The sequence below is a fragment of the Rattus norvegicus genome, chromosome 20 (assembly GCF_021556685.1).
Source record: "Rattus norvegicus strain SHRSP/BbbUtx chromosome 20, alternate assembly SHRSP_T2T, whole genome shotgun sequence".
Taxonomy (NCBI): Eukaryota; Metazoa; Chordata; class Mammalia; order Rodentia; family Muridae; genus Rattus; species Rattus norvegicus.
This window is the reverse complement of record NC_141553.1, coordinates 30,748,250-30,761,050: the sequence shown is the minus strand read 5'-3', so window position 1 is coordinate 30,761,050 and position 12,801 is coordinate 30,748,250. Positions and strand designations below refer to the sequence as shown.

Genomic DNA, 12,801 nt, shown 5'->3' with positions numbered 1-12,801 from the left:
ATGCTGACCCTTTAGTACAGTTCTTCCTGTTGTGGTGACCCCAACCAGAACATTGTGTTGCTACTTCATAACTGTAACTTTGCTACGGTTATGAATCGTAATGTAAATGTCTGATGTTCAGGACATCTGAGGTGTGACCTCTGTGAAAAGGTTGGTTGATCCCTGGAGGTCTCGACCTATAGGTTGAGAACCACTATCCTAGACCTTGCCTGTTATCTGTCCACCCATATCGACACCCAAACCTCTCACCAAATCCACAGAGAAGTGAGGACTGTCCTCCACCACATGCTCCTGGGACCACGATGATCTGCCCACGCCCATGAGACCAAGCAGCCATGAACCGAGGCCTCTTGAAACCTCAAGGCAAAGTAAACCCCTCTTCCCTTAGGATGTCCGTGGGGTGCTTTGGTTACGGTGACATGGGGTGACTAATACACCCTGCATTCATCCTGGGCTTTGTCTTTTATCCCCCGAAAACTGAGAGATTAAATAAGGCAGGCATTCGAGTCTGACATGAAGAGGGTGGGGACCCCTTGACCAGTTCTCTGGGATGTGTGTTACTTTTGCTGCGACCAAATACCAGACAAAAGAACCTAAGAAAGGAATTTTTTTACGCAGGCGGTGGTGGCGCACCTCTTTAATCTCGGCACTGGGGAGGCAGAGGCAGGCAGATCTCTGAGTTCCAGGACAGCCAGAGATACGGAGAACAACCCTGTAAAAGGGTTCTTTTGGCTTACAGTCTAAGGGTACAGTCCACCATGGCAGGGAAAGTGTGGCAACAGCTGCTCTGAGAGCCCGCCCCTCCTTACATTTCAGCCAATCAGGAAGCAGAGAGAGAAATGTTATAGCTCAGTTCCCATGATCCTTTTCAGTCTGGGACCTCAAACTTTGTGATGGTATTGCTCATTAGAGTAGGTGTTCTTTTCACCTCAGCCAAAGGTCTCTGGGGACATCCTCCGTTGTAGAAATATTTAATTTCAATCCAGGGTTTCTACCTTGCCTCTGACCATTTGGTTTTCGGATAAAAGACACACAACCTTTAAGTTTATAATAAGCCTTAATCATCACACGAACTGGGAAGATGTCCATTCTCTATGCTATTGTGTCTATTTCCCAGCCAATAATCCCATTATATAATTTGCCATGTTTCCTCTGGCTGCTCTTAACTCCAATTAGCCAACCCACGTGGCCATTACTTTACGATTCTCAGCCCATAGCACATTCTCCTCTCTCCACCTTTTTTTCTACCTTGTGGTTCTCCTCAGACTCTACTAGACCAGGAACCCTAAACCCCGCCTATGTCTCTTCTGCCCAGCTATTGGCTGTTGGTATCTTTTTCTCCAATCAGGGATAACTTCCGGGGAAAGGTCATATGGCATCACCTGGGCCTATGAGCAATCTCTGGGAGCAACCAGTATTTAGCCCCAGACACGCCCCAAGTTTGTCTCCTATTTGATTCTACAGCCTGTCAGGCTGACCGGGAAGGTTAACCTCACAGAGAAGTCACTTTCCTGGAGTTTTGGGTCTCAATTTCTGGCACTGGCCCAGCACCTGGCTCCCGAGGAGTCCACTAACGTTTGACTCACGTTATTATTTAAGATTAAGATACAGAGGCTGTGGACATTGCTCAATCGGTGGACTGTTTGCATAACATGCATAAAGTCCTGAGTTCAACTCCTAGCACCACATAATTCAGGCCCGGTGATGCTTGCTTGTAATCCTGACACTGAGGAGGTAGAACAGGGCAATCAGAAATGTAAGGCTCTTATTGGCCGCATAGTGAGTTTAAGGCTAGCCTGGGCTACATGAGACAGTTTATTTTTAGTTGAGGTCTCTCTATTATGAACTCACTATGTAGACCACACTGGCCTTGAACTCACAGAGATCCACCTACCTCTGTCTCCTGGGTGCTGGGACTAAAGGTGTCTGTTTGCCACCATAGCTGGCTAGAGACAATTTCTTTTCTTGTTGTTAGAATTAAGGTATAGCCCAGTGTTGGTTGCACATGCCTTTAATCCTAGCGCTCAAGCAGAGGCAGGAGGATTTCTGAATTTGAGGCTAGACTGGTTTACAGAGCAAGTTCCAGGACAGCCAGGGATACATGGAGAAACCGTGTCTCAAAAAAACAAAAACAAAAACAAAAAACCAACTAAACAGGATAGGATATAAGATATAAGGAGCTGGAGAGGTTGCTCAGTGGTTAAGGTCTTTCTAGAGGACCTGGGTTTAATTCCCAGCACCCACATGGTGGTTCACAATCCTTTGTGACTCCAGTCCCAAGAGATCTGACAGCATCTTCAGTTTGGTCTCCCTTGGCACCAGGCCAGCCCTTAGTGAACAAATATAGTGCAGGCAAAATGTCCATACCCATAAACTGAATTTTTAAACATTTTAAATTAAAACATAATCCATATGCCACAATACTAATGGTGTTAAGATTTTGCAGCCAGTACAGCTGCCTATTTCCAGAACCTTCCCATCATCCTACAAGAAAACTCTTACTATTCCCCCTTTCCAGGCCCTGAGACGGTAACAACCAGACAGTTGAAGCAATCCTCCTTTAAAACAGTAACAGCTTATGTCACTGAACAGAAACAACAGGCTTTCCATACCTCATGTTCATTTCCGGTTTTGAAAGATCAGTTTCAATAATCTGCTCCTTGCTTATGGAGACACTGGGGCTCCCTCAGGGGGACTTGAGTAACGTCACTCCACTCAACTAATAAAGCAGAGGAACTGAGCCTTGAACAGAGGCCAGGACCACAGCCTTGAAGCCAGACAATCTCTAGGCAGGAAAGGAATCGTCCCTAAGGAACCACAGAGCAGGCAGTCTCCTTGGTGGTGTCTGCTATAAGAGAAACTGTCTGGGCACTTGCCGTGTAACATGCGACGGAGAGATAGACGGAGACGCTTCAACCTGCTGAGGACCTGGAGCTTGGGAAAGTTCAGGAAGGCTTCCAGACTGGAGGAGCCAGGCATCAGCATGGATGAAAGAATCCAACCGGTAGGCTGTGAAGGGAGGGTTCCAAAAGTCTGGAAATTCGAGAGAGTTGCAAGGAGGCATGGCAGGTATTATGGTCTGGGTGTCAGGTTGACAAGCGGTGGGGTTGTGATGGTTAAGCTTGAAGGTCGTCTTGACTGGATTAACAGATGCTCAGGAAATGAGCAGAGTTGTGCGGGATGTGACTCAGAGAGCAGCTCTAGAGAGCTGGCAGATCCAATCTTTGGACATTGCAATACCATTAACATCTTGGAAATTCATATGCAAGACCATGGAATCAGGTTACCAACCCCCTTCTCCCCTGTAGACCAGGGAGATAGCTCAGTGATTAAAGCCCTTGCCTCCCAAACAGAACTGAACTTGGATTCCCAGCACCCACATAAAGGCAAGTACGAAGTTGGCCAGTGGTAGCACATGCCTTTAATCCCAGCACTCAGGAAACAGAGGCAAGTGGCTCTCTGTGAGTTCAAGGCCAGCCTGGTCTCAAAAAGTCCAGGACAGTCAGGGTTGTGTTACAGAGAAATCTTGTCTCAGAATGTGAGGACACACACACACACACACACACACACACACACACACACACACACGCACACGCACATGGCAAGTACGGTAACTTGTGTACAATCCAGCACCGTGGAGGCGGGGTCATGCCTGGGGTCATATCCCTGGCTCCTTTCCCTGTATGCAGTGGTGTGGACTGCTCTGTTCCACATAGCCTTTTCCTCTATGATAGATGGATACACCTAAAACTGACTTTACACAAGGCATTCTGCCGTCATGATGAGAAAATTAACATAGCCTGTCAGAGCCTGCTTCCCCTACCTCTAAGGACTGTCTCAAAGCTTGAAAGGCAAGAGTTTCTTACTCTTGTGTACATGTGTGCAGGATGCACAGGCACACGTATCGGGGCTCTGAGGATAACTCGGTGGGGTTAGTTCTCTCTTTCCACCCTTATATTGCTTCTAGAAATTGGACTCAGGTCATTAGGCCTCTCCCATCTTGCCAGCCCCTCAAAGGCTTTCTGGTAGTTACCAACACCTTATTCCCAAACAGAATACTTAATCCAGGACAGGGTCTCTGTAGGCACCCCTCTGTCATGCCTCACCGTCTTTAAAACCAGAAATCAGGGCTCATCACCTGACAAGGGACTTTGTCTTTGAATTTGTGGATGCCTAAAGCAGCAAGAAGACCCCCAATCAGTGGCCAGAATACAGACACACCCCACCTCAATCCATATCATGGTGTGTATGTGTGCTTGTTTCCAACAGACAGGGTCTCACTATGTAGTCCTAACTGGTCTGGGACTTGGTATACAAATTAGGCTGGCCTCTTAACTCAGAGAACTCCTGCCTTTACCTCCTAAATCCTGATCCTCCTGCCTTCGTTCACCTAGTGTCAGCCGTGCAGGCATGGGCTTCCGCACTCGGTGCTGAGGATCGAACCCACAGCTCTGTGCTTTTTATGCAATCATTCTGTCAACAGAGCCACATTTGCAGCCCCCGGGCACTTCCGGTTGCTGTTGTTGCTTTGGTGTTTTCTGTGACACAGGGGATCCAGCAAGTGATCCAGCACCAGCCTACACCCGCAGTCCTCTTCAGTCACTTTGGCCCCCCTCTATCCACACCTAGGGCCCATTTTGGACTTCGCACACCAAGGGCATTCTGCACACACCCACTGCCAGCCCTTTCTAGGACCCACATGTCCAGGCATGAAGGATGAGTACAGCTTTGGGCCAGGCTGGCAGACAACCACAGGGAGATGAAACCTAGTGGGAGCCCAAGCGAAAGAGAGTGTTTCCCTGCCAGGTCCTGGCATGTTCCCCACTGTGCGTTTAAGGAAAAGTGGCTGATAGCTAGATAGAAGTGAGGCCATTCAAATTGTTTATTCCCTAGCTCTGACTGCACACACCACCTACAGGTCGCCAAGTCCCAGGCTCAAAAACGAAGGCACTGTGTCAGAGTTAAGGCCCAGGTGGCTCTCAGGGATTTGCCTACATATCACTATGGCAACGGGAAAACACTCCTGTTACTGACCACTAGGACTCTGGGCTTCCACGCAGAGTTCTCTGAGTACAGAGTACCAGGCAAGAGCCCTTGGCTGTAGTGTAACCATTTTGGGTAGCCAGGGGTTATGAGGCACAGAAATGCCAAACCGGTACCTACCCAAAGGATAGAACCCCCAGAAGGACGACGGCATTGCTGAGTCTAATTCTGGGAAACGATGGGATAGGCTCAAGAAAGCACCCCAAAGTTGATCAGGGACCCACAGTTGCACAGAAGTTTGCTCATGTAGGTGAAGACGAGGAGGGGGCTTGGGCTGTCCCGGCAGATGACTTAGATGTCACAGCTGCCACACCAACACACTTCCCATGGCATAGAGTGGTCTACTTTCTTCCAGGGAGGCACAGTCTCAGAGCTTGCTCCGGGGGGCTTCCGGCAGGGGCCGCTGCAGCCGCCACACGACCCTGACAGGCTCAGTGGTGTGGTCCAGCTCTCTGAGGCCACACAGGTCACCAGTCTGACTGTACTGCTTCAGGGCCGGCTGGAGCACGGTGATGGGGATGCTGAAGTTCAGGTGTGGGTAGGTGGCCCCCGTGTTGTTGTCCCGAGTGTTGCTAGCAACAATGCCTGTTGGGGAGAAAACAATGGTGCATTGGTGCAGGAAGAACCTTCTCCTTGAGAGAGGCTTGGAAATATGAACCTCAGCTGAGAAAATGTCCCATCACATTGGCCTGTGCTGGATTTTCTTGATTGATGGGGAGGGCCCTGCCCATTGTGGGTGGAGCCATCCCTGGACTGGTGGTCCTGGGTGCTATAAGGAAGCAGGCTGAGCAAGCCGTGGGGAGCAGGCCAGTGAGCAGCACCCCTCCATGGCCTCTGCATCAGCTCCTGCCTCAAGTTCTTGTCCTTACTCTGATGATGGGACTGTGATGTGGCAGTATAAACAGAATAAGCCCTCCCCTCCCCAGGTGGCTTTGGATTGTGGTGATCACGACAGCAGACACTCTAAGCAAGAAGCTGGCACGGGATCTTTTTTTTTTTAAAGAGCATCTTAAGGTTAAAGGGTTGGCTCAGTGGTTAAAAGCACACATTTACTCTTGCCGAGGACACAGTTTTGATTCCCTCATGGCGGTTCCCAACTACCAGTAGCTCTCTAGTTCTAAGGGATCTGAATGCCTTTTCTGACCTTCATGACTAGGCATGACACTAACCCAGCCCATTAGATTTCATAATCTAAATGAGATTTAGTGGCTTATTTAAGGTCACGGCAGTGGCCAGTACCAGGGGAGGGCCACCAGCCTAGCTCCTCCCCTCTCCCAGATGAGCATCCTGCTGCCTCAGAGGCAGATTGGCTGAAAACTTCAACTAGCTAAAGGAGAGCACAAGGCCCACTGTCATCCCCAGAGGGCCTCCCAAGATGGCAGGCAGGCTACCACAGGCAGGACCAAGGCTCTGGCAACGAGACTGGGTGAGAAAGGAGCTAGTTACCCAAGAGGTCCCCCGAGCGTGTAGAGAAGAGAGGTCCTCCGCTAGAGCCGCCATGCACGGCACAGGTGGTCTGTAGCATCACTGGGGCATCATCCACATGCACCACGGCCGACAGGATGCCTGAGGTCACTGAGGGCCCGCAGGCCTGGCCAAACACGCCAAAGCCCACCACGCTGACAGGCTCGCCTGCCAGAGAGGGTTCGAAAGAAGCTGTGAGCCTCCACTCTATGCCCACTCGTGTCCTACCCTCTCCAAAGGTCTAGCCCTCCTCCCTGAGATCCAGCTCATCCCCTCACACACCCCTAGGCATCTTCCCAGGAACCCTGCAGAGAGATTAAGAATTCGATGTGTTCCCAGTTGCATGTGCCCAATCAGTATTCTGGGGCATCAGGCAGGCCCCCGTCCCCCACTCCTTTACTAAATGGGGTAGTTACTGTTAAGGCTCTTGTCACCTGGCTAACACATGTAATCAATATCCATCTCTCTCTGGGATCTGATCTCTTGGTGAAGACATGGTGATGCCCAGCTCCCTTCTCCAAGTGCTGCCAAGGAACAGACACCTCTCACCTAGTCCTCACCACACCAAAAGGTGCAGCAGCCCCATCTAAGCAAAGGGCAAACTGAGATGCGTGTGTGTGTGTGCGCATGTGTGCGTGTGTGTGCATGTGTGCATGTGTGTGTGCATGTGTGTGTGTGCATGTGTATGTGCGTGTGTATGTGTGCATGTGTGTGTGAAGTAAGAATGTAAGAACACCAGTGGCAGAGGATAGATGCTACTCCAGAGGCCCCCTCTCTCGTCACCATCTGAAATGGATTACTTGGGGCTGGAGATGTAACTCAGTCAGTGGGGTGCTTGCCTATCATGCACAAACCCTGGGTTGGATCCCCCGTACCCCATCAACAAGTGTGATAGCACATTTCTAATCCAAGAAGAGGCAGGAGGATGAGAAGTTCATGGTTAGCCTTGGCCATCTGGGGTGTTTACTGCCTGCTTGGGCTACTTAGGACCCTGTCTCAAAATATAAAAAATAAATCTGAATCCTGCCACCCAAATTATGGCACCGGAGTTCCCAAGGCCCAGGCCCCCATGTCACCCTGCTTCAGGCCCTCGATAAGGTGTCCACACTTGGCCCAGCACCTGGAGTGTTAATGATTGATACACAGGGAAGTCTAAGAACCCCAGACCGCACCCGAGTTTCCAACTCCCTTGCTTGGCAGGCTTTGCCTATGCCTGCCTGCTGGGTATTGGGTCTGGCATGATTAGTGTCAACACCAACTCCTGCCTGGGGTCCAGCCTGGCCCCCCATCCCTCCAGAGCCCGTCCTTTACCTTCATGGAAGTGCTCAGCTGGGACAGGCACGGGGACACCATTCAGTTCCTCTTCCAGGCTCACCACCGCTATGTCATATGGAGAGGTCTCCTGAGTGGCAAATACCACTCGTCCCCAGATTGCCACATTCCTGGGGACAGAGGAAACAAGTGACAAGCTAGTCTTCTGTTGCATTAGCACTGGGGAAAGAGCATTATGGGGGTCAAGTCATGGAATGGGCAGGTGGTGATGCTACCTTTGGATCCTAACACTTGAGAGGCAGAGGCAGGTCGGTCTCTGTGAGTTCTGGGCCAGCCAGAGCATACTGAGAGTCTGTCTTATTTGAGAGAGGGAGAGAGAGAAGGTGTGTGTGTGTGTGTCTGATGGACTGAAGTCAGAATAGGGGTACAGGTATGAGCCTTGGAACCTACACTTAACCAGATGTGATTCACAAACACAGCACTCTTCTATGCAAAGCTGGATATGCCTTACCATAACCTAGTGAGGGCTATGAGCAGGCCTTGTTGATGCTTGTGGACACTGTCTCACCTCTCCCTCTGAAACCTACAAACAAGGCACTGGTATTATCCCCTTTAGGTGGTGCAGCTGAGGCTCAGAGAGGCTAAGCAGCCTTCCTAAAGGTCACAGTGGGAACAGCAAGGAGCTAGGACAAGCCTAACAAAACTCTCCCCTGTACTGCTTCATTCCTGGGCAGGCATGGGGGGGAAGAGACTTCTTTTTGAGACAGAGTCTCTTCTGTCCAGAAATTCACTATGTAGACAAGACACCAGGACACCTACTACCAAGTCTTCAGGGTAGCTGCCTCCAGAAAAAACTGGTGATGTCCCTAAGACCAGCAGTCATGAGGAGAGGGAGAAGTTGGGGGGAGGTAGAGGGATCACCACAGGCAATTCTTGTTCTCACTGGGAAACTCTAACTGTTCAGTTTGCTGTCTGTGGGGATTCTGGCAAAGCTGGGCTTCATTCGAAGACAGGGCTAACCCTGTTCAGAAAGGCCTAGGCTGACAGACAAGGACTAAGCTTAAAGCCAAGGTGCTCCTTGGTCCTAAGTTAAGAATCTGGGGCTATAGAGGACACAGAACCACAGACAACTATGCCAGGAAGCCAAGGCCACTGGCCTACAGCCAGAGCAAGAAAAGGAGGGCAAAGGTGTTTCTCTCTACAGAGGAAATAAGTTGACTGTCTAAAGTCCATGCCTAGCTGAACTCTGGGGTCGCTCACATCCACCTGCGTGGATCCAAGCCCTGTGCTCTACATAGCAGACCTTGCTTCATCTTTAGGTGGCCAGGCACTAAGGGAGCCCTCACTGGGTAGGGCCACATCACTTCAGGGCATTCGTTTATCACTTACAGGGTTGAAGAGTTTTAATGGGGCCTAAACTGCCAAAAAAGTTTCAGGCTAGCGCCTGGCAGTTTGCTCAAGTTTCACTGGGCCCTCCCAAGAGGTCCAAATCCCCTCACCGGAGTCCTGGTTGTCAAAAATGAACCAAGGTCTCTAACACTGGGGTCTGGTGAGGGCAGTTCTGGGCTTTACCTGGGTGTAGCTGAGTGTACCAAGACCCTGGCTGTTTCCCGGGGTGCCACATGACGGCAGGTCACCACCAGGCGAGGCGCCACAGCCACTCCGGAGCCCCACACGGCACCACACTCCACCAGCACCGCCGCGGCTGCCCACGAGGATCCGAGATCTCGTAGGGACAGGCCCCTTGGCGCGCCCACTTCGGGTGGCAGCAGCGCGGACAGAGAGGTGGAGTCCGGATGCAGGCGAGAGAGAGCCGAGCGAGCAACCTGAAGCAGAGGGGCAGCGGCGCACAGCAACGTGAGGCCCACCCACTCGCGGGCCTTCCAGCATAGAGGCGCGGCCACCAGAGCCACCAGCGCGCCCGCAGGTCGGGCCGCGAACACTCCGCCGCCTTCTGTGCCCGGCAGGCAGCGCGCGTCGGTGAGCAACAGCGGACCGGCCGCGTTGCTGAGCACGCCCCGGCTCAGCGTGTTGAGGAAGATGTCCGGGCAGAAGGCACCGAACGGAGAGCCACAAGCCAGCAGCGGTGCGCCCTTGGCCACGGCCCCGAGCGGTGCCACGGTCACCGCCGGCCCGCGCCTCTCCTCGGCCGCCGCGCCCCGCTGCACCCGCAGGAGGGCGAACCAGCCGAGCGCGCGCAGCTGATCCTCCTCCTCCTCCTCTGACACCGCGTCGTCGGGCGCCGAGCTCACGAAGTGCCATTGATCCGCCGCTTCGGCCCCGAAGAGCCGCGCGAAGTGCGAGCGGAAGGCCGGGCAGCTGAGCAGCAACAGCAGCTGCGCCGGCCGCGGAGGCTGCAGAGGCCGCGCGCGGGCCCGGCTCGGGGCACCGGGTTCGAGGCCCAGGCTTGCGCACTGAGGCGTGCACAGCCCTGGAAGTTCCTGGTCCGCGCGGCCGGCGGGGCTGGCAGCCGTGGGTCCCCACTGCACGTGGAGGCGCAGGTCATCGCTGCAACTGTCGCCCGGTAGGAAGGCGGCTCCCGTTTGGGTCAAAGCCGCGCTACCAGTTCTGAGGAAGGGGGTGAAAATGCCCCCGTGGCACAGCACCAGGCCTGGGCTGCGGCTCAGGATCACCCCGCTGCAGCTCCACGAGCCCGCATCGGGCTGTCCTGCTCGCGAGGCGCTCACTACGCAACCCGCCTGCTCTGCCACTCTCAAAGACGGTCCCCATTGCCGTCCCATGGCTTCTCCAAGACGTCGCACAATGGCTGTCACCTCAGGGCGACTGGCGCAAACTCTGACTCAAGCCTCCTCGCGGAGCCCGATTGGCTAAGCCCCAAGCGACCGCCCCTATTGGCTGGGCACAACGCCGAGTCCCGATTGGCTACTGATGCTAATCCTCCTTTCCCGGCCCTCTTTATCCAACCTAGGACCCTTGGTTTAGGGGCGCGGAGTCGAGGGGTGGTGAAAAGAAACCTGGGCTACAGACGACACCGGGAGACCAACAAAGGCGACACCCCCTAATCGAATCTCGTACTTGGCCTGGACCCCACAGCCCCTGCACAGATTTAAGCAACCTCCGTCCCTGACAGTGGGACAATATGGGCCAAGGGAACCCTTGTTTGATTCTATATATCCATTCATACATACATACATACATACATACATACATACATACATACATACATACATACATACATACATACATACATACATACGTTTATTCTGGATTTTCGAGATAAGGTTTTTCTGCGTGGTCCTGAAACTCGATCTGTAGACCAGGCTAGCCTTGAACTCAGGGATCCACTTGTCTCCACCTCCCAAACCTTGGGATCAAAGGCTCGAGCCACCAAGCCCCGCTTTTATTAAAAAAAAATAAAATAAAATTTAAACCCTACAACAATCCACTAGGGGGCAGACTACTCACAAAATTATTCCCAGGACAGTTAACTAAAATTCCCACAATACATAGCTTTTAGAATTGTTTTTGAGACAACGTGCCACTTTTTGGCCCACACTGGCATCGAACTTTGGCAACCCTTCTGCCTACAGCCTCCCTAGAGTCCAAGGGTTACAGTTTTACTTTACCCATGGGTAAAATTATTTAACCATGTATACTTCCAAGCATGCGTATTTCACATGACATTTCTAACCACTCAGGATTTATATTAGATCGGGAGTAAATACTTAGAAAAGTCTAGATTGGAATAGTTCAGGTTTTGTGGGCAATAAAATCTTCACCTCCAAATACTCAGCATATACCCCAGTCTCATAAACTTGAGTTTCATACACAACTCCTATCTCAAAATTGTGCTCCTCCACCATTTACAAGTGTAAAAAATCAAGACTAGAGAGGAGGGCTCAACAGTTATGAGCTGTTCCTGCTTTTACCGTGGACCCTAGTTTGGTTCCTAGTACCACATGGTACCTTACAGTTGATTGTAATTACAGCTCCAGGATACCTAATACTGTCTTCTGGCATCTGCTGACTCATGACTCAGGCAGGCAAACACACATACACTTAGATACTATAAAGGAGGTCCTCACTTTCCAAATTATGTCCGACAGGTGAGCAATAACAGGTATGTTTGGAGAAACTTCATAAACCTCCCCAAAGTATGCTTTGAATCACTAAAATAGGTATTAACAGTGAGATTTCTAGCATACTGTGAAAAAAAACCCATTTGTTTTGTTTCATAACTTCTCGTAATGAAATTAACACTGGTGTTGCTTTCCCAGCCATCACACCTATTGCTTCCAGTGCTCCTGTGTCACAAACCTACCTGAAAAGGGAAAACAGTGGCTGGAGGTGGGGGAGGGAGGCAGGGGGCAGAAATAAAGTGGCCTTCTCAGAGCAGGCAGTCCTGGTTTGCAGACACAGATGACCACAAAGTCTACCTTCCCCAACTTCCTGGCAATTAAGACTCTAGAATCCAATAATTGTCCCTTGATGCCCTTCAAGCCTCCAGTCCTGTTCCTTATCAAGTTATCTGTTTAGGGCTGGTCACAGTATAGATATCCCAAGTCAGCCATCAGCATCTAATGTTAAAGCCCTCAGAACTAGACTCTGACTCTCGGGTCCCTCTGTCCCCAGCAAACACTCTTTGCCCACAGAACCAGTCTCCTTCCCCTGTAAAGGTGACCTCAGGGCACATCCAGCATGTTGTGTTTTGGATTTTGTTCTGTCTTCTGGTGCTTTTTTTTTTCCCCAGAGCTGAGGACTGAACCCAGGGCCTTGCACTTGCTAGGCAAGTGCTCTACCACTGAGCTGAATCCCCAACCTCTGGTGCTTTCTATAAGCAACAATAATGTAAATGTGAAATCAGACTTCTGTTTTGCCAAGTATGGCTCACTCGGGATATTGGATGATTCTGCTAGCTAGTATGTGCAAGCAGTCATTAGCACTGTTGCAAAGATGACCAAAAACCTCAGGCATGATCCAAGATGCTCAAACAGTACTGCATTTGCTATTAGTTCCCAGCCGTTTTCCCTTTGCCTTTTATCCGGGTAGCAATTCAAGACT

The 12,801-nt window shown here is 51.3% G+C and overlaps 1 protein-coding gene across 1 annotated transcript; it reads right to left on the bottom strand.

Moving 5' to 3' along the window:
* Window positions 1-4,859: 4,859 nt before the first annotated feature.
* Tysnd1 (trypsin like peroxisomal matrix peptidase 1) lies at window positions 4,860-10,578 on the bottom strand. The gene is made up of 4 exons (NM_001108932.1): window positions 9,352-10,578; window positions 7,819-7,949; window positions 6,490-6,675; window positions 4,860-5,628 (listed from the first exon to the last, which is right to left on the bottom strand). Exons 1-4 carry the CDS (start codon window positions 10,518-10,520, stop codon window positions 5,411-5,413), a joined length of 1,704 nt encoding a protein of 567 aa, NP_001102402.1. The 5' UTR covers window positions 10,521-10,578; the 3' UTR covers window positions 4,860-5,410.
* Between the last annotated feature and the right edge of the window lie 2,223 nt (window positions 10,579-12,801).

Bases quoted from the DNA above. Each gene is read 5' to 3' on its own strand.
- Tysnd1 (NM_001108932.1), bottom strand. From the start codon at position 10,520: ATGGGACGGCAATGGGGACCGTCTTTGAGAGTGGCAGAGCAGGCGGGT. The intron at 6,676-7,818 runs GTAAAGGACGGG...CCTCTCTGGCAG, and splicing joins AGCTGAGCACTTCCATGAAG to GCGAGCCTGTCAGCGTGGTG. The intron at 5,629-6,489 runs GTAACTAGCTCC...TCTCCCCAACAG, and splicing joins ACGCTCGGGGGACCTCTTGG to GCATTGTTGCTAGCAACACT.